The 21,750-nt window shown below is 38.9% G+C and overlaps 1 protein-coding gene across 2 annotated transcripts in view; it reads right to left on the bottom strand.

The window, feature by feature from the left end:
* LCLAT1 (lysocardiolipin acyltransferase 1) overlaps positions 1 to 21,750 on the bottom strand; it is a 73,716-nt gene that overhangs the window by 13,264 nt on the left and 38,702 nt on the right. For both annotated transcript variants that reach the window (XM_070734308.1, XM_070734309.1), the window contains exon 5: positions 13,221 to 13,337. In XM_070734308.1, coding sequence (XP_070590409.1) covers positions 13,221 to 13,337 — 117 coding nt within the window. The remainder of the gene's footprint in view (positions 1 to 13,220; positions 13,338 to 21,750) is intronic.

Here is a 21,750-nt window from a genome sequence, read left to right as displayed (position 1 = left end):
CCAGTTTGATCGCTTTGCAGTCCAAGGGACTCGCAGGAGTCTTCTCCAGCATCAGAGGTGGGTTCCTTCCAGTTCTGACTGGTTCGTGTGAACCAGTAGCGATCCACTAATGATGTCATGGAACAGGTTCGGTTGGTGCCGATCCATAGGCACTGCCAAGTGAGTGAGTTAGAACCCACTCTTGTCCAGCACCATAGTTCAAAGTTCTCAATTCTTTGCCGCACAGCGTTACTTATGGTCCAACTTTCATAGAAAACCATAGCTGTGACTATATGCAATTTTGTTGGCAGGGTGATGTCTCTGCATTTTGGAATGCTGTCTAGATTTGCCATAGCTTTCCTCCTCAGGAGCAAGTGTCTTTTAATTTTTTGGCTGCAGTCCCCATCTGCGGTTTCATGTTTACCTCCCACGAAGGGTTTGCAATGCTATTCCTTGAAAGTGATTTTTCAAAATAGTTTTCAAAGAAATTCTGGTCCCTCTTGCTCTTTCTATGCACAAGCACACTAATAAAATTTTCCATTGGGAGCAGTGCTTCTCAATGGTTCTGCATATGAAAACAGATTTTTACAGAGTTCAGACTGAAAATTTCCCACCTCGACTTTGGAATTTCTATACACAAAGCACATATTCTGTCTCTGAGTGATCATCATGTCCTTCATGAGTTATGCTCTCATTAAAGTCCTCCACAGATGTATAAATTACTGGATTATTTTTAGGTTTTCAGGTTCCAAAATTAGCCATCACTTTGCTATCATACACCTGGAAAAATGGTCTATTTATATGTCAAGGCTCAACAATTAGATAATCTAATTAGTAATGTGTTTTTAAAATGTATTAGTATTTTCCCATAGTCAGAAATATTCCCAAATCCACATAATTAAATTGAAATGATGTTAAACATAAACATATTGATTGAACTATTTTTCCTTGGAACTAGCACAAGCTTTAAAAAGAGTCGTGTATATTTCATTGCTATGCTACGCATGCTACCGTTTAAAATGGAAAGTACTGTTGTGCTGAATGATATTAAGTGGATTGTATTTGCACTCAGCTTTCCAGTGGTTTTGCTGTATTAATAATGGAACAGAGTGCATGATATCACTAGTTAAGAAAGAGGTTTTCATTATCATTAGATTTAGATTTATTAGTAGATTTATTACAAGTAAGACTAGCTCACATATCTGGCCGGTAAAAAAGGATTGGTTATTTTTCAGCTTTTAATCAGCACTAAAAAGGTTATTCTATATTCCTTCCCTGGTTTTTTTTTTCAATGATGCATAAATAATATACTTTCTCACAGAGTTGCCGTTCAGAGCAGATTATTCTTAGCACTCTCAGGCCAAATATATCCTGAATCAGAAAATTGCACTAAACAGGCTGATTTTCCCCCAAATATAACTTGTTGGTTGGGGAAATGTAGTTTGAGAGCATAAGCGAAAACGAAATTCAAATTACAAGATACTTAAGCTGCTGACGAAGATGTGAAAGACCTGGCTCTATTTTCTATAATCATGTGTTTTAAAAAGAATTAAAAAGAGGGATTTTAAGTTGTTAACACAAGTTCGACTCCTTACAATTATTTGGATAAATTTTTACTTCCAGCAAATACATTCTGCTCTGTCAGCTATGCTGAAAGTAAATCAAAGCAATGTGGTTTGTAGAAGCCAAAGATTTTTGGCAGGATGGCGAAGAGCAGAATTTGAGATTCTGCAAATGCAACATATGTATGATAATGAACAGACCAAATTAAAGACTAAAATGAGAAAATGGAATCACTGGCTCCGTCAGCCAATATTCAAAGGCATAGCCTTATTTACGGAGTTGTGCCATCAGGCATCTTTTCATATGTTATATTTTACAAGAAATATAACAGGCTTAGAAAATGGTCTTTGATAAGTACTTTTCTATACCTTTCTATAGCTTTTTTATATGTGGAATGGATAGTCTGACTGACTGAATAAATATTTTTAAAGCAGTTCTATTAAAACTGTAAGAGGAAGAGATGCACAAAATGTTTAGAACTGGAAATATCTTAAATGTTTATGTTTTAGACAAAATATGCATCTGACAAAAATCCTGAGCATATGCTTCATTTTGCCAGATATAGTGATGAAACTCTAACAATATCAGCCAACAAATAAAATGAAAATGAAATGTGAGGATGTAGGTTAAACTTGATTAGATATGATCTGAAATGAATTAGGCATAATTTGAACAGTTTGGAAAACAAGTGCAAAGAAGGGGGAATGGTTTTCATAGAAGACCTTTTTTTCTTTACAATAGGCATATTATATAGTCGCCTTTTCTAGGGATTTGCAGCCCTTTCTTTGTTATTTTGTCTGCTAATGCATAAGCAGATGCATAAGGAAGTAAGGTATTTTAAGGTCAAGTTCAATAATAAAATCCTCTAACTCCTGCTCCAATTACTAAAATTTAACAAGACTTCAGCAGTACCTTACAATGGTTGCAGTATCCAAGCTTAAAAAGTTATCACAATTGTCTTGAAAAATCCTGCATGCTGGATTGATTTCTTTTTCATATGCAGGATTTATCCAGCACAGTAATTGGTACCTTCTGGACTTTTCTCCTTTATTGGATGTAACTTAATATCTCTGTCTCTATCCCCAAACGCAATTCGTCAAATAAATTTGATAAACAAAATTGTTTAATAATATATCTGTTTTGTAAGAGTAAAACTAAAATGAAGTTTGTTTTCCAAACTCTTTATTTTGTGATCTATATTTAGAGAGAGAGAATGATTCCTGGCTCCAGGGTAACATTTTCCCAAGCATCTCTGCCCTTTTTGTTTTAACTTTTCAACTTCTGTAACTATGGCAACATGTAACCAGAATAAATACGCTTATATTTTAAGAACTTTTCAGGAAAGTCTATCAGACTGAAAAATGTAAGTCAGCTCAAAATAGACCAAAATATGTGCAAATAGGGAAGAAATGGGAAGAGAAAAAAAGTCGAGGCACATTCTGCTTTTCAAGGTAGCTAAAATCAGCAAATTAAATTCAGTGTCAATATATAAGGCAAGAAACACATTTAGATATAAATGAAAAGCAAACACAATCCTAATGCAGGAAAATAATGTTTTAAATTTCATGTATTTGAACTGCCTAATCAGGAAGGATAGAGCCTCATTGTTAATTGGCAAAAATGTATTAAGTGAACATGGTTGTCCTCTAGGGGCCAGTACCGTTGTGCTGAAGGAAAAGACAAACATCATTCTAAACAAAACAGCACTAGAAAATAAAGTTTTCCTTCCAATGAAGGTGCATATCTATAGATTGTTTAAGTCTAGCAATATGCAGTAAGAGAGGACTCGTGGTTATAATTTGCAAGTATTATAGATGTTAACGTCTTCTCTCAACAGCTATTTTTTGGGGAGTCTGCACTACATATAAATTATTATCTAAGTAACCTGTGCACAGAATATTTTTAAGGCCAAGGACACTGTTTACAAAAAAGGCAGGAAAGCAATTCAGACATTCATATATTTCATATCCCAGTCAGCCAAGTTCAAAAAATCTCTTAACTATAACGTAGCAAGTAATATGTTTTTGACTCATTTATGTTTCTCAAAGAAGCCAGTTACAGAGGTGCTATGTTACTCTTCTGCACACTAAAATCTCTGCCATCTGCCTTATCACAAATGCAAAGGAAAAAGTTTTTCAGATTTGTAGAAGCATTATTTAAATTTTTGTCTTTCTCAGATAGACCATCTCACATAGGAACTTTCCTACACAATTATCATTGTCGCTTCTTAACAGAACTCTCACTGATAGTTTTCTTCTTAAGGTTATAGGTGACATTCTGACATTTCCCTAAAGCATGAGAAAGAAGTGAATAACAGAGTTGGAAGGTGTTCCAGTCTAACCCCCTGCTCAAGAAGACCCTATGACATTCCAGAAAAATGGCTAATCTAGAGCAGGTCCTTTTCATCCCCTGGTTTGAATCATCTAATATGCCTCTTCTCGTAGGGTGGAGGTAGCATCCAGGAATGGGATGACATTGTTTCAGCCAATCAGGACTGCGTCTGTCAAATTGTAGATCTCCGCCTCTGGCTCTAATTCCCCCTCTTTGGCAAAGATCGATAGACAGACTCAGTGTGTGTTCTCCCAAGATTCACTCAGAAGGTAGAAAGACCATAGTTTGATGTCCTAGAACGCAGACTGGACTTTGGCTGGGACTGGATGCTAGCTCCACCTATGAGAAGAAGCCTACTGGGTAAGACCAATACCCCTTCTCTATAGTGGGTGGAGCTACCATCAAGGAACAGGACATACCAAAGCAGTCTGGTTGGCAGTCACAATCTTTGAATGTACTCTTTGAAGAACTCGACAACCAAAGGCTGCATCTGCCGATGCAAAAACGTCAATTTTGTAGTGGTGGATAAAAGGCGTTGGGGACGCCCAAGTGTCCACTCTGCAAACCTTCTCGATGGACGTTTGAGTGGACCACACCACTACTGTTGCTGCACTGCACATGGAGTGTGCCATCACATGAGCAGGTCTTGGTGATGACTACAGGTCATAAGCAACCATCTTCCAACAGTGGAAAGTGACACCTTCTGCCCCAAGGAATTGGGTTGAAAGGAGACAAAAAAGAACCTCTGTCCTGCACAAACATGAACATGCATTTAATGTATAACTTGAGGGCCTGCCTAACATCAAAGGTGTGCCACTGTCCCTCTAAGGCGTGGGAGCGACAGAAATTAGGGAGGACAAGCTCCTGAGTCCTGTGAAACCAGGAATTTATCTTGAGCATAAATGTAGGGTCCAGTTGTAGGATCCCTCTGTCGGCATGAAAAATGCAGAAGTCCTGCCTATTTGACAGGGCTGAAAGCTCAGAAATTCTTCTGGCGGAGATGATTGCCACCAATACCTCACCAACCAAACTGATCCACGAGTTAAGTAAACTATTGGAAAAGACAATGAAGGATACACCAAAAGAATCTTCAGTTTATGTCTCAAGTACTCAATACAAGATGCAACCTTATTTATATAAATATTTGTGTATTGTTTACACCAACTGTAGCTTCCAAATGATAGTCAAGGGGTAGCCATACTGGCAATCAGAGGTGGGTTCCTATAGGTTCTAACCGGTTCTTTAGAATCGTTAGTAAACTGCTGGTGACGTCATGGAACCAGTTCTGTCGGTGCCAGTCAGTGGCTGCCGTCATCTTGTTTTTGACTTCTGAGCATGCACAGAAGCTAATTTTTGCTTCTGCGCATAAGCAAAAGCTGAGTTTTTGTACATGCAAGGTGAGCATATGACCACACGGTGCAGCCACATGGCACACAATGTGTGCACAGCCACATGGTGCAGGAGGAAGTGAACTGGCGGTCATGTAAATTAGAACCCACCCCTGCTGGCAATAATCCAAGCAGGAGACACTCAGGGTATAAGTGACTGAGTGCAGGGCTTACTACAATAAAAAAGAGTTTACCATTTTAGAAGCCTAATTTAAAATGATTAATAAATTACTTTTAAGGGATTTTGCATATATATACTATATACAAATAGACATATATCAGCAGCACATAAAAACAAATTTCCAGAATCTGGTAAGTAAGTAATGACTAGTATAAATACAAACAGCAAGTATGTCAGGTTAAAATCAAAATTTAAACTAAAATAAATGTCACAAACAAAATAGATTTCTAGAAGCATAAAAGTGAAAAACAATTGTGGCTTTAAGTACTATCACCCTCAGGAATCCATTGAAAAAATTATGCAGAGTGGACTAAAACCTACATGGAAGCAAGAACACAGAAGTATTGTGTTTTCAACCTAAGTTGAATTTAGGTTGCTAAAAATCAAGCATTTATAAATTCTGAAATTTTGGATGTGAGGAGAATCTGTCAGGCCTAAAGCCAGAGACAGCATAGAGATATCCAACTCAATTCAATCCTTTATTTGCTTATACAGAATGAACACAATTTTGACAAACTGAAATCAGTTTTCCAACTCACTAGATATACTTTTAGAGATTGTAGCACGCGGCTACTCTTAACCTCTTCTCTTCTACCCTACCAAGCCTAGGACTGCAATCACTTAATCCAGGCCTCCCTCTGAAAAGCTCCATATTGCCCAAACTCTCCCTGACTGCTACTCAAGATGTATCACAGAATCTGAGTACAGGTAATCCTCAACTTGTGACTGTTTGCTTAACAATAGTTTGAATTCATAATGATCTCAGAAAGAGCGCTTTAAAGCCTATAAAGCACATCTGGCTGTTGCAAAACAGCACTACCATCCTGAGGTCACATCCTCACGATCTGGGTCATTGGCAAACTATTCAGACTAACAACCAGTTGCCAAGTACCTAATGATGATCATTTGCAATTTTCTCTGCTGGGTCCCCAAAGTCAATGAGGAAGCTGCAGGGAAGGCTACAAGGTTCTGCTGCTTGATAGCAGCATTCCCTCTCCATCTCTGAAGACTGGTTGTCAAAGGATTTCAGCTCTACATCTGCTCAGATTTTGGAAATCCAAGTAGGCACAAGCTGAAATCTTTGGCAGGCAACTCTTTCTGGCAGGTCCCAGAGTAAAAGAGCTATCTGCTGAACATTTTAGCTTTGTGCTGTTTTGATGGCAAAAAAAAATGGCTGAATCCTATTTTCAATTGTCAAAACTGGTTTGATTGCAAAAATCAAAGCAGGAATGGAGTTGAAATCCTTCAGCAGGCAGCTCTTTCAGCCAATCTCAGAGTGCAGAGAAGAGCAACAGAGATGATTAGGGGACTGGAGGCTAAAACATATGAAGAATGGTTGCAGGAACTGGTTATGTCTAGTGAAAGGAAGGACTAGGGGAGACATGATAGCAGTATTCCAATGTCTCAGGGGCTGCCACAAAAAAGACGGAGTAAAGCTATTCTCCAAAGCACCTGAGGGTAGGACAAGAAGCAATGGATGGAAACTAATCAAGCAGAGAAGCAACTTAGAATTAAGGAGAAATTTCTTGACAGTTAGAATAATTAATCAGTGGAACAACTTGCTTCCAGAAGTTGTCAATGCTCAAACACTGGAAGTTTTTAAAAAGATGTTGGACAATCATTTGTCTGCAGTGGTGTAGGGGTTCCCTGCCTAAACAGGGGGTTGGACCAGAAGACCTCCAAGGTCCCTTCCTTCCAAGTTTGTTATTCTATTCCCTTTGGGACTAAAAATCCCATTTGTCTTATGGCAGGGAGCATTTTCAACTCCTGAGTGGAGAAACATTCACATATGGTCACACATATTGGGCCTCCCAAGTCTTCCCCACTTTCTTCAGGCATGATGCACCGAACTCTGTCACTTAGTAACCTGCAAGATCACTTAATATCAACAATCTGGAATGTTACAACTGTGGCTGTTAAGGTAAGCAGTTGCATAACATTTCACTTAATGACACTGCTCACGGACCAAGATTCCAGTCCCAACTGTAGCTATAATTGGAGGACTACCTGTAGATTGAGTGTTGGGAAGTAAAATATCATATTTTAACTTAGGGAACATTAGGCTTTTGCTACCTATGGCACAAAAAAATAAAGCTCTTTCACAAGCTGATTCTTATATTCAAATACTTCCTCAGCATTTTAATGGTTCATGTAATAAAGACATTTCTTGCACAATGGTTATTTCATCCAAACAACAGACTATAATACAAATTAATTTTGTAACTGACGAATAAAATGAATTTTTGCAAAGTTTTAAGGAATTACACTTTTGATGACATTATGGAATAATGATGCTACATCTATTTAGGAGAGACAAATATAGGTAAAAATAAATATTTATTCAACATCATTATTAGAGCTAACTGTAGAAGGAGATACCAGTATTATCATTAACAGTTACATCATTGGGTGAAGATACAGTAGTTTTTCCTTGTACCTTTCAAATTTATTCTTTTTTTGCACATAAAAAAACACTTCCCCATTTGGTCTTTTTGAATATTTAATTGCTCACTTCCCCATCCCAGAATACTCTCATGTGCATATTAATTTACAATTTTCATTCACTTGTACATGATCTGTCCATTTAGAGATAGTTATTTTTCCCCAAATAGTTCTCTCTCATCACAGAACTAATTTTTCAGTAACACAATGCACATACTGTATATGCCAGAAAAGAATGGATATTAGCCCAAGGGAAAACTCTCATTAGCTAAACATTATTCACAGAAAAGCATGTGACATTTAAGGTTATCATTCTTGTGCATGGGATCTTTTTAAAGAGATCTGCCATGATATTAAAAGTTTAATGATAATAATCTAAAAATTAAAAATTCCCATTCAATCAATAATGATACAACAGCTACCATTCCAATATCTGTTTGACTGTTATTCCATTCATTTTTTCTGTTTGAAAGAGCAGAAGCAAATACATGAAAATCTGTCTCCACTGAAACTTTTCCATTTCCCAGAGCTATAATGAACTTTATTCCTTTGTGTGGCTTAGATAAAGAAGATCCAGCGCAGATATATTCCTTAATATGTTGATGCTATTCCACTGAAACAAGTGGAATGTTATGCCATATAATGATTATTAATCATAATTTTATCTCTTTCATACATTTCAGAAAAGAGAAGATATTAATATATGCAAACAAAAGACTTGATTGGTAGTACTGTCTTGCATGTAGCAGGTACCTCAATAAACTTCATGTAATAAAAATGTAGTCAAGACACTTTGGGGAAAGAGAATATGAATCAACTACCTTCCTATAAAGGCTTTGAAGAGGAAAAGGCATTTATGATCTCATTGCTAATGTATGATGAATAATGGAAAAGCAAGGCAACTTCCAAAATACATACATTTTTGCTGCATTAATTATACTAATACTTTTGACTCTGTAAACACAGTAAGGTCTTTGCTTTGGCTCTATTTTTGTACCAAGCAATTGTAGGCTCAGCTTGTTTTGTATTATTTTTTTTACATTGAAATCCATCCAGAGTCAGGCAGCATCCACATTTAAATAAATAAACAGGATTACATTAAACACTTCCCACCCCCATCTGCCTATTGAAAAATCTGTATGACAATCAGGAAAGAATGGTTGGAATTTATTTATTTATTTGTTTGTTTGTTTGTTTGTTTATTTATGACAGTGTAATAGAGTTGGAAGGGACCTTGCAGGTCATGTAGTCCAACTTTCTGCTCAAGCAGGAGACCCTACACCTGCCTCTACCTAGGATCGAGCTTGCAATCTCCTGATTGTGAGGCAAGAGCTCCCCCTTTAGGCCACAGCAGTGGGACTTTTAAATACAGTGGTACCTCTGTATATGAATTTACAGTGTTGCCTCAATTTTCGCGGGGGATGCGTTCCGAGACTGCCCGCGAAAGTCGAATTTCCGCGAAGTAGAGATGCAGAAGTAAATACACTATTTTTGGCTATGAAAAGTATCACAAGCCTTCCCTTAACACTTTAAACCCCTAAATTACAATTTCCCATTCTCTTAGCAACCATTTAGATTATTACTCACCATATTTATTTATTAAAGTTTATTTTAATAAATATTTATTAGAGGCGGAGGAAAGTTTGGCGATGACGTATGAAGTCATCGGGGGGGAAAAACCATGGTATAGGGAAAAAAACCGCAAAGTATTTTTTAATTAATATTTTTGAAAAAACGTGGTATAGACTTTTCGCGAAGTTTAAACCCGCGAAAATCGAGGGAACACTGTAGTTCAGTGACCAGGTTCTTAAGTAGAAAAGTTTGTAAGAAGCCATTTTTTCCCATAAGAATCAATGTAAAAGCAAATAATGCGTGCAAGTGGAGGCCCTGTTTCATCCCAGGAGATTCCTAGAGAGGCCCCACAGAGGCTTCTCCCTGCCTTTCCCAGCCATGTTTCCTCCCAGGAAATTCCTAGAGAAGCCCCACAGAGGCTTCTCCTTGCCTTTTCCGGCCCTGTTTCCTCCCAGGAGATTCCTAGAGAGGCCCCATGGAGGCTTCTCCCTGCCTTTTCTGGTTACAGTTTCGGAGGCTCAAGTTTGTAAGTGAAAAATGGTTCTTGAGAAGAGGCAAAAAATCTTGAACATCTGGTTATTATCTAGAAAAGTTCAAAAGTAGAGGCGTTCTTAGGTAGAGGTACCACTGTAATTCAAAAGAGGGAAACATGTACATTAAAATTCCACATACAGTCACCCAATTTATTCAACTTACAGGCAGAATGCATCATGGAAAATGATGGACTAGAAGAAATAACAACTGGAATTAAATTTACTTGATGAAGCGAGCATCAATCTCAGACATTCTGGTAATAATACTTAGATGCTAGACAGCTAGAAGTGTGAAGAAGGCTTAAGGAATTTCTTGCTGAAGGTGAAAGAGATTAAAAAGCCAGCCTGCTGCTCAATATTAAAAACAGACTTTAAGATTATGTCAACAGGCCAATGTAAATAGCAGAGAAGAACCTGCAGTAGTAAAGACTTTAATTTTGTAGGCTTACATTTTCATTATAATAATGAAATAAAAAGCAGTCTCTTAACTGGGAGAAAAACTATGTTAAAACAAGACATGGCTGTGAAAATTGAATGAAAACAAACTGTTATCTTTAAACTGTGATGCTGGAGTACATTGATTAAAACTAATCGGATAGCCTGCAAGAAAAATGAATAATAATTCAGTCCTAAGAGAGAGCTCATTTTAAGCACTTATAATGAAGCCAAGTAGTAAGATATTTTGAACACATAAGAATAAGACACAAATGCTAGAGGTTTTAGAACATTTTAGAAACACCGAAGTTCATTGGAAAAGAGGCTAACATAATACATAATGCTTATATTGTACTTAAAAAAAATAAACTTGCACAAATCTATGTAAGTTGTTAAAAGCTCATGCAAACATGAACAAAATGATGTCCACTAGATCGCAAAAAGTTGGAAGAGCCTGAACGCATTTTAAATAGCTACAGCCATGACATCCCATATTTAATCTGACAAAATATGAAAAGCATTTGCCATTTGGGAAATTTTATTAATTTAAATGCAGCCCTCCACCAAAAATTAATAATAATAAAAAGGTTCCATCTTCCTCCCAGACAGCAAGACTCTATTTCTCCTCAATTCTCTTTGAGATCACTAGTTCATTGCTATTACTAGCAATGATGCTTCCCCAATGCGTCTTAATAACTGCTGAATGTCTCTTTTTCCTATTATCAACAGAAGTAGGGAAACGCCGATGCCTTCCCTCAGAGAATTGTAACTTCATGGGAAAAAGTATGAAGCATTCTGGGGCATCATCGAATATGATCCAATCTTCATCTAGCCCATAATTGCAACCCATAATCTAGAAAACATAAGTGTCAACACTGAACAAAACCTGTCAGAAGCCATTTTCCTAGTTCATTGTTGCCACACACTACGGGAGAGGGCTGGAGGTTGGAATGCCTCGCTAGATTCAATATACGGTATTTTGCAGAGTATAAGACGTACTGGAGTATAAGACGCAGTTTTCGGGGGGAAATAGGTGGGGGAATCTACCTACCACATATTCAACTGGCTAGCGTCCTTACTCTGCTCAGCTTCATTATATTATTATTATTATTATTATTATTATTATTATTATTATTATTATTATTATTATTATTATTATTATTACTATTATTACTATTACTATTATTATTATTTTACATTATTTTATCTAATGGTTAGGGCTGAAAAAGCCTTTTTCAGAGGTAGTAGGAATGAAAACAACCCTGCAAAGGGCAGAAAAACCTGCTTCGGAGGGAGTAGAATTTTTTTAAAAAATGCAGCAAGCCAGGAAAATTGTTAGCACCATGTTAGGACTGAAAAGCACCGCTTTTTCAGAGGGAGTAGGAATGAAAACAAGCCTGCAAAGACTTAAGAGTTGGAAAAACCTTCTTCAGAGGGAATAGGAATCTGGGAAGATCGTTAGCATCGAGTTATGGCTGGGGAAAAAGTTTCAAAAAAGCTATGTTCGAAGTATAAGACACACCCAAAATTTCAGCCTCTTTTAGGGAGAAAAAAAGGTGTGCCTTATATTCTGAAAAATTTGGTAGATCTTTCTTATGGCAACCCAGATCATCTCCCAGGGAATGGGAAGAGGAGAGTGCTTGAGGAGCCTGTCAATTAACGTAATTGGCCAATGTGGCCAGTGACGTTTGGGGAAGAGGTTATTGCTGGCTTTAATTATGCTAAAACCGTAGGAAAGATTCAGAGTTGGTTTTCCACTAAGTGTGCTGTTATGACATACCTGCAGAGAGGGGCGGCATACAAATCCAATAAATAATAAAATAATAATAATAATACCTAATAAAGAAGTTCTTTGAGGAAATGAATGACACAGGATTTCTGATTTGCCTGGGATTGTTAGTCGGAACCTTGACATTAAATTGTTTCTATGGCTCACCTCACCAAAGAGGCTATAAATGACTTTGAATTCTTACATTATGTTGTAGATAAATTTTGTAATACAGTGATACCTCTACTTACGAACTTCATTCATTCTGTGACCAGGTTTTTAAGTAGAAAAATTTGTAAGAAGAAATTTTTCCCATAGGAATCAATGTAAGAGCAAATAATGCATACGATTGGGGAAACCACAGGGAGGGTGGAGGCCGTTTCCTCCTTGGAAATTCCTAGAGAGGTCCCACGGAGGCTTCTCCCTGTCTTTTATTATTATTATTTTATTATTATTTATTAGACTTGTATGCCGCCCCTCTCCGAAGACTCGGAGCAGCTCACAACAATTTCCGGTTACAATTTCGGAGGCTCAGGTTTGTAAGTGGAAAATGGTTCTTGAGAAGAGGCCAAAAAAACCCTTGAACACCCAGTTCTTATCTAGAAAAGTTCATAAGTAGAGGCATTCTTAGGTAGAGGTACCACTGTACTGTTTTGACATTATAGCAATCCCATTGAAGCCAGATAGGGCAGAAAACTGCAACAAAACCTATAAAAGTGTGTTTTGCCTCAATACCTAACATAATGTAGGTATTTCCTTACTTCAGAATGGAAAATTCACATAGAAAATGGAAGCAATTTAATATGACACAATGCTGGCAACTTAATTGGAAGCGATTAAATTACTTCCTATTTTAAGCATGGAAAAAGTTTCCCTGAGTAAAATATAGGAAGGAAATCTATTGCAACACACAAATCTTTCAAAAAGCTATTTTAGAGCAATGGTTCGAAGTAATTAGCCACCAATAGTATTTCTCATCTAAAATACATTATTTTGAAAAGAGGAAAATCCATCTGAACATGCATTACCATCTCTTAAACGATCCACTATAAAAGTGAAGCCTGTAGTTCTTGGGTGCAAGACATATTCATACTTCTGAAGTCCATTTTTTTCAGCAAATATATCACTGCGGGCTTTAGTTTCATCTACAGAGAAAGGTAATAGGAAAAAACAATTATTAAAATGCCTTAAATTTCAGCATTACAGAGAACCTCACTAGAATAAAGGATCAAAGAAGGTATAATAGAATGCATTTATTTCAATAAAAATCATCACAAAATACTTCTTTCACTTCTTACATAAACATAGATAAGCTTTACTCCCAAAGTTCAATTATTGGCATTCAGAATACAACTGTCAGGAAAGAGCTTCAGTCATGGTATGTCTTGAGCCAAAAGAGTTTCAAAATTGCAGGACCTCGTCCAAAGGTTGAATCAGCAACACCACCTAGAACCTATCTATTATGTTTTATAGGATTACAGATCCAGGACCTCAATGTTATATTTATTGGACATTATTTCTGCTTTTTCGTTAAGAATACAGTGGTTCCTCTATTTAAGAATTTAATTCGTTCCGTGACCAGGTTCTTAAGTAGAAAAGTTTGTAAATAGAAGCAATTTTTCCCATAGGAAAAAATGTAAAAGTAAATAATGTGTGCAAACCCATCAGGAAAGAAATAAAAGCTTGAAATAAAAGCTCGGAATAAAAGCTTGGAGGACGAGGAAGAAGAGGAGGAGGACAGTCGCTGCGGAAGGAAGAAGGTGAGGTGAGTGGAATCAAAAAAATCCAAAACTTTAAGGCTTTAAAAAAAAAAGAGGGACTCTGAGGCAGCGAGGAGGAGCATTCTGGACTGCCAAAGCCTTCTTAAGCGCCACCGAAAGGCTCCTCTGGCAGCCCAGAAAACCCTGAGATGACCGAGATTAAAGGGGGGAATTTATTTATTTATTTTATTTATTACTTGGATTTGTATGCCGCCCCTCTCCGAAGACTCGGGGCGGCTCACAACATGTAAAAAACAAATCATAAGTAATCAAACAATTTAAAATTGTAAAGATTTAAAAAACCCCATATACTAACAGACACACACACAGACATACCATGCATAAATTAAACGTGCCCAGGGGGAGATGTTTCAATTCCCCCATGCCTGACGGCAAAGGTGGGTTTTAAGAAGTTTACGGAAGGCAGGAAGAGTAGGGGCAGTTCTAATCTCCGGGGGGAGTTGGTTCCAGAGGGCCGGTGCCGCCACAGAGAAGGCTCTTCCCCTGGGGCCCGCCAACCGACATTGCTTAGTTGACGGGACCCGGAAAAGGCCCACTCTGTGGGACCTAATTGGTCGCTGGGATTCGTGCGGCAGGAGGCGGTCTCAGAGATATTCTGGTCCAGTGCCATGAAGGGCTTTAAAGGTCATAACCAACACTTTGAATTGTGACCGGAAACTGATCGGCAGCCAATGCAGACTGCGGAATGGTAGGAAACTGGCCGGGCCTTCGTGCTGCTCTAAAATTTACTGGGAAATTTTTCCGGGCTCGGGTTCTTAAGTAGAAAATGGTTACATAGAAACAGAGAGAAACGGAGAGGGGCAGCATACAAATCCAATAAATAATAATAATAATAATAATAATAATAATAATAATAATAATAGAAGACTGATGGCAGAAAAAGACCTCAAGGTCCATCTAGTCTGCCCTTATACTATTTCCTGTATTTTATCTTACATTGGATATATGTTTATCCCAGGCATGTTTAAATTCAGTTCCTGTGGATTTACCAACCACGTCTGCTGGAAGTTTGTTCCAAGGATCTACTACTTTTTCAGTGAAATAATATTTTCTCACGTTGCTTTTGATCTTTCCCCCAACTAACTTCAGATTGTGTCCCCTTGTTCTTGTGTTCACTTTCCTATTAAAAACACTTCCCTCCTGAACCTTATTTAACCCTTTAACATATTTAAATGTTTTGATCATGTCCTCCCTTTTCCTTCTGTCCTCCAGACTATACAGATTGAGTTCATTAAGTCTTTCCTGATACGTTTTATGCTTAAGACCTTCCACCATTTTTGTAGTCCCTCTTTGGACCCATTCAATTTTGTCAATGTCTTTTTGTACGTGAGGTCTCCAGAACTGAACACAGTATTCCAAATGTGGTCTCACCAGCGCTCTATAAAAGGGGATCACAATCTCCCTTTTCCTGCTTGTTATACCTCTAGCTATGCAGCCAAGCATCCTACTTGCTTTTCCTACTGCCCGACCACACTGCTCACCCATTTTGAGACTGTCAGAAATCACTACCCCTAAATCCTTCTCTTCTTAAGAAGAAGCAAAAAAAAATCTTGAACACCCGGTTCTTATCTAGAAAAGTTCTTAAGTAGAGGCGTTCTTAAGTAGAGGTACCACTGTAAATAGGTAATGAAGCACAGCAAGCAGGAATCTAGTAGTCCATACCGATAAGCAGTACGTGAGAAAACATAGAAACATAGAAGTCTGACGGCAGAAAAAGACCTCATGGTCCATCTAGTCTGCCCTTATACTATTTTCTGTATTTTATCTTAGGATGGATATATGTTTATCCCAGGCATGTTTAAATTCAGTTACTGTGGATTTATCTACCACGTCTGCTGGAAGTTTGTTCCAAGGATCTACTACTCTTTCAGTAAAATAATATTTTCTCATGTTGCTTTTGATCTTTCCCCCAACTAACTTCAGATTGTGTCCCCTTGTTCTTGTGTTCACTTTCCTATGAAAAACACTTCCCTCCTGGACCTTATTTAACCCTTTAATATATTTAAATGTTTCGATCATGTCCCCCCTTTTCCTTCTGTCCTCCAGACTATACAGATTGAGTTCATTAAGTCTTTCCTGATACGTTTTATGCTTAAGACCTTCCACCATTCTTGTAGCCCGTCTTTGGACCCGTTCAATTTTGTCAATATCTTTTTGTAGGTGAGGTCTCCAGAACTGAACACAGTATTCCAAATGTGGTCTCACCAGCATTCTATATAGTGGGATCATAATCTCCCTCTTCCTGCTTGTTATACCTCTAGCTATGCAGCCAAGCATCCTACTTGCTTTCCCTACCGCCTGACTGCACTGTTCACCCATTTTGAGACTGTCAGAAATCACTACCCCTAAATCCTTTTCTTTTGAAGTATTTGCCAACACTGAACTGCCAATACAATACTCAGATTGAGGATTCCTTTTCCCCAAGTGCATTATTTTACATTTGGAAACATTAAACTGCAGTTTCCATTGCTTAGACCATTTATCTAGTAAAGCTAAATCATTTACCATATTACAGACGCCTCCAGGAATATCAACCCTATTGCACACTTTAGAGTCATCGGCAAATAGGCAAACCTTCCCTACCAAACCTTCCCCCATGTCACTCACAAATATATTAAAAAGAATAGGACCCAGAACAGACCCTTGTGGCACACCGCTTGTAACCTGACTCTGCTCAGAATACTCGCCATTAACAATAACTCTCTGATGTCTACGCTTCAGCCAGCTGCAAATCCATTGAACTATCCAGGGATTAAGTCCAATCTTCACTAATTTATCAGTCAGCTCTTTATGTGGAACCGTATCAAAGGCTTTGCTGAAGTCCAGGTAGGCAATATCCACGGCACCACCTTCATCCAACACCTTTGTGACATAGTCAAAGAAATCAATGAGATTAGTCTGACATGATTTGCCTTCAGTAAAGCCATGCTGATTTGGGTCCGATAAGTTATTGTTTTTTAGGTGCTGATTTATCCTCTTTTTGAGTAGAGTCTCCATCATTTTAACTACAACTGATGTCAAGCTAACTGGCCTGTAGTTACCAGCTTCTTCTCTACTGCCCTTCTTGTGAATAGGCACAACACTGGCCATTCTCCAATCCTCAGGAACTTCTCCTGTTAACAAGGATTGGTTAAACAAATCAGTCAGGGGGGTAGTAATGACAGATCTGAGTTCTTTAAGAACTCTGGGGTGGATGCCATCTGGACCCATTGCCTTATTTATCTTTAATCGTTCAAGTTCTTCTAAGACATCGGCTTCTAAGATCACTGGAGCTGAATCCGTACAGCTGGAAGCAATGCTATATCCCTCTATAGTATTATTTTGTAAGGTGTCTTTTGAGAAAACTGAACAGAAGTAGCTATTGAAATGGTCAGCGATCTCCTTATTCCCATTAATGCATGTATTATTCCCGGTACTAAGCTTCGTGATGCCGCAGTTTTTCTTCTTCTTATCATTAATATATCTGAAGAAGGTTTTATCCCCCTTCTTTACAGATTTGGCAATTTCTTCCTCTTTTGAGGCTTTAGCAGCATATATTATCTGTTTCGCCTCCTTCTGTCTCATTTTATATACCTCCCTATCAGCTATACTTCCAGACTCTTTATACCTCCTATAGGCAGCCTTTTTTTCATTGACTATAGCCCTTACATCATTGCTAAACCATAGCGGTTTCTTCTTCCTTTTACCTTTAGTTATTTGTCTTACATACAGTCCAGTGGCTTTTAAGATGGCCTTTTTTAATACAGTCCACTGGATGCTCGCTCCTGCCATTTTATCCCTCCCCTTTAATTCATTATCTAAATATTCTCCCATTGCATTAAAATTTGTTTTTCTGAAATCCAATACTTTGGTTGCATTATAGGATTGCTCACAATGAGTTTTTACATCAAACCACAAACATAGATGGTCACTGCAACCTAAATTTTCTCCCACCTTGACATCTGAAACCCAATTCCCATTCGTAAAAACTAAATCTAGAATATTCTCCCCTCTAGTTGGTGTCTTAACCAGCTGTGCCAGAGCTGCTCCTGTAAAGGCCTCTACTATATTCTTACTTTTGCATGTAAGGGCACTGGGGATATTCCAGTCAACATCAGGCATGTTGAAATCACCCATAACCACAATATCTCCCTTTACTGCCATTTGGGTAATTTCATCCACCAACCTTGCAAACTTTGATATTAATTTCCATTAACCAAGAAGCATAGGTTGTTGGGTTTTTTTTAAACAAAAAACTCAATGTTCCAAACAGCCAACCATATTCTCTCTTCCAAATGCAACAGGAGAAATGAAAGCACTCTGTTAAGTTCAAAGACTAAATTTTGTTACTATGTTTTTTATGAACAGGAAATGTTTGGGACATTATGCATCTAGAAAGAATATAATGAGAAACAGCCGTAGCAAAGAGAAATGATACTTGTCTGGACTTGTGAGGAAGTATAATCTTCTCTATTCAGTATATTAACATTAAAAACCAAATAGGACTAAACAACAGAACTTTTCAAAGCGAGTTTCATTTCTCATTTCCTATACTTGAATGGAATAATATTATCACCAACCTTAAAAGTATGAAAAACAACTAACAGTGTTTGAAAAACTAATAAAATAATGCAAAAAATAAAATAAAAGCTGAAGATAAAATGTTACATTTTTTCACTTTAAAGGTTTTTAATTAAATCCATATGACATAGAAAATTAAAGATAAAATAACTTTGTATGATATAAAATTATGCCAAAAAGATTTTAGATATGCTCCATCACAAATATTCTAATTCTATTATCAGATTTATAAAAATATTTTTCCACTATTTATTTAATACAAGCAAGTAAACATTGAACTTTACCCATTTATTCTAGTCATTAATTATGACAGAGATGTGAAAAAATTACTTTTTGTTTAATATTACAGTAATACCCCGGTTATTGCGTCCCCGACCATTGCGAACAGGGTAATTTGTGATTTTTCAACCCGGAAGTCAAAACACCATCTGCGCATGTGTGCCCTTTTTTCCTATGGGCACGCATGCGTAGATGGCGCCCGGCAGATCAGCTGCTGGGCGGCTTCCCTGGGTCTTCCCCCTCTTGCTGGCGGGAGGGCGAGCAGCGGGCATCAGCAAGGAGTTTCCCCACCGCCCACGCAAACTCCTCGCTGCCGCCCGCCCTTCGCCCGCCCACGCCGTTCATTCTCGCCGCTTTCGAGCTGAGTCCTGAAGCGAATTCGCTCTGGGACTCAGCTCGAAAGCGGCGACAGCCAGCGCGGAGAAGCCGTTCGCTGGCGCTGGCTGTCGGCGCTTTTGAGCTGAGTCCCGGAGCGAATTCGCTCCGGGACTCAGCTCGAAAGCAGAGACAGCCAGCGCGGAGAAGCCGTTCGCTGGCGCTGGCTGTCGGCGCTTTTGAGCTGAGTCCCGGAGCGAATTCGCTCCGGGACTCAGCTCGAAAGCGGCGACAGCCAGCGCGGAGAAGCCGTTCACTGGCGCTGGCTGTCGGCGCTTTTGAGCTGAGTCCCGGAGCGAATTCGCTCCGGGACTCAGCTCGAAAGCGGCGACAGCCAGCGCGGAGAAGCCGTTCGCTGGCGCTGGCTGTCGGCGCTTTTGAGCTGAGTCCCGGAGCGAATTCGCTCCGGGACTCAGCTCGAAAGCGGCGACAGCCAGCGCGGAGAAGCCGTTCGCTGGCGCTGGCTGTCGGCGCTTTTGAGCTGAGTCCCGGAGCGAATTCGCTCCGGGACTCAGCTCAAAAGCGCCGACAGCCAGCGCCAGCGAACGGCTTGTCTGCCGCCTGCCTGCCCGTTAGCGAGGAGCCGAAGATTGGGGGCGGCGCGGCTGTTTTAAAATGTCGCCGCCGGCATGGGGGGCTTGCCAGCACCCCCCGGACCCCCAACCCGGGTTTGGGGGGCTGCTAGGAAGCCCCCCATGCCGGCGGCGACATTTTAAAACAGCCGCGCTGCCCCCAATCTTCGGCTCCTTGCTAGCGCTGCGGGAGTAAAAACACCATCTGCACATGCGCAGATGGTGTTTTTACTTCCGCAGCGCTACTTCGCGAAAACCCGCTCGTTGCGGGGGGTCCTGGAACGGAACCCTCGCAACGAGCGGGGGATCACTGTATATAGCATTACTTTGCCTGGCAACACATTCTAAGAATGATTTAACTTTCAAGACACATAATAAAAATGAAAGATCTTTCATTTTCAACTAACTACCTTGTTTCCCCAAAAATAAGACCCTAACTTATATTTTTTTCAAACCCTAAAATAAGTGCTTGGCCTTATTGCATGCACTCAAAAGCTCAATTGGGCTTATTATCAGGGCTATCTTATTTTGGAGGAAACAGGGTAATAACCTGGCCAATAACATTTTGGCAATACGGAACATTCTGATTAATTCTGGACATCAGTGGCCTGATTTGACATATAAAGAAATACTGTATTTTTCAGAGTATAAGATGCACCTTTTAACACGTACCCCCACAAAGAGGATGAAAATTTGGGTGCGTCTTATACACCGAATGAAGGCGCCCCCCCCCCACCTTTTGGTCTCTGCCTGTCAGCAATTTACCTCCTTGCAGCAAACAGCAGCAGAGCCTGATTAGCACAAGCCACTGATTATCTGCCTCCCGACACTCAGCTGATTGATTAACGTTGCCGGCAACCCCACATGCTAAAGTGAAAGTGAAACTGAAGCTGCAGGGAGGCAAATTGCTGCAGGGAGAGGCAAAGGCTGGAACTAGCCATTTGTTTTTTGCTGCAAGGAGGTTAGTCAATAACTATAAATGCCTATAGAATGTTCATATTATTAGAATTAATTTTTAAAGATTGCTTTATATTCTAGACAACGTAACAAAATGAAGCTTTTTAAAATAAATGCTTGATCTGAAGAGGCCCAGTGCTATTGTATCTTCTTTTAAATAGTAAAAAAAACTTCCAAAAAGCCACATCAATTTTAAAGATCTGTAAAATTATAATCTGAAATGTCCTGTTTTGGTATTAAATATTAGCATTAAGATAAGGCAGCTGATTTAAACCCTGACTTAGTCGTGTTTGGAGTAAATCTATTTAAATAATTGGGTGGTGTTAGTGTGACTACATTTAAGAAAACTTTCTGACATTAATATACAGTGATCCCCCGAGTTTCGCGATCCCGATCATTGCGAATCGCTATGTCGCGATTTTTCCACCCGGAAGTAAAAACACCATCTGCGCATGCGCGCCCTTTTTTTCTATGGCCACGCATGCGTAGATGGTGGAGTTTGCGTTCCCCGCCGGGCAGATACTTAAAAAAAAATCCAAGACTGCCATGTTCATTTACATTTAATTAAAATATAAGTATTTTTTGCAAGCCTGATATTGACAAGTTGTCTTTTCAACCTTTGTTCACTGAATTGTTTTTCCTTTAACGAGACTGTAATTCCTTAAATTGAGGTAGAGCCAGGATGTCTGAATGGAGCTGTTTACTGGCTAGATGCTCTTCTTGGTGTGGAATTTGCAGCAGTTATTTTCTCTCTGCGCCATGAGAAACATCTGCCATTACCTAGGATTGGATTCTCAACCTTCTGAGTGGGAGACAAGCATCATCACCATGTGCCCACCACGCTACGCTTCTGTGCTGAATTCTGGATGTACATTTTTAAAATTCTATCCAAAACTCTTTCACAATGCACATCAATTTATATGACCTTATTTTCAGAACTATCAACATTACATTAATTATATATTTTATATGCAACCCAAGACAATTACTCTTCACTCAATACAACCCAGGCAAACCAAAATGTTGGACATCCA

This window comes from Erythrolamprus reginae, chromosome 1 (genome assembly GCF_031021105.1).
Source record: "Erythrolamprus reginae isolate rEryReg1 chromosome 1, rEryReg1.hap1, whole genome shotgun sequence".
Lineage (NCBI taxonomy): Eukaryota > Metazoa > Chordata > Lepidosauria > Squamata > Dipsadidae > Erythrolamprus > Erythrolamprus reginae.
Note: the sequence above shows the minus strand (reverse complement) of the source record. Positions and strands in the feature narration are given on the sequence as shown.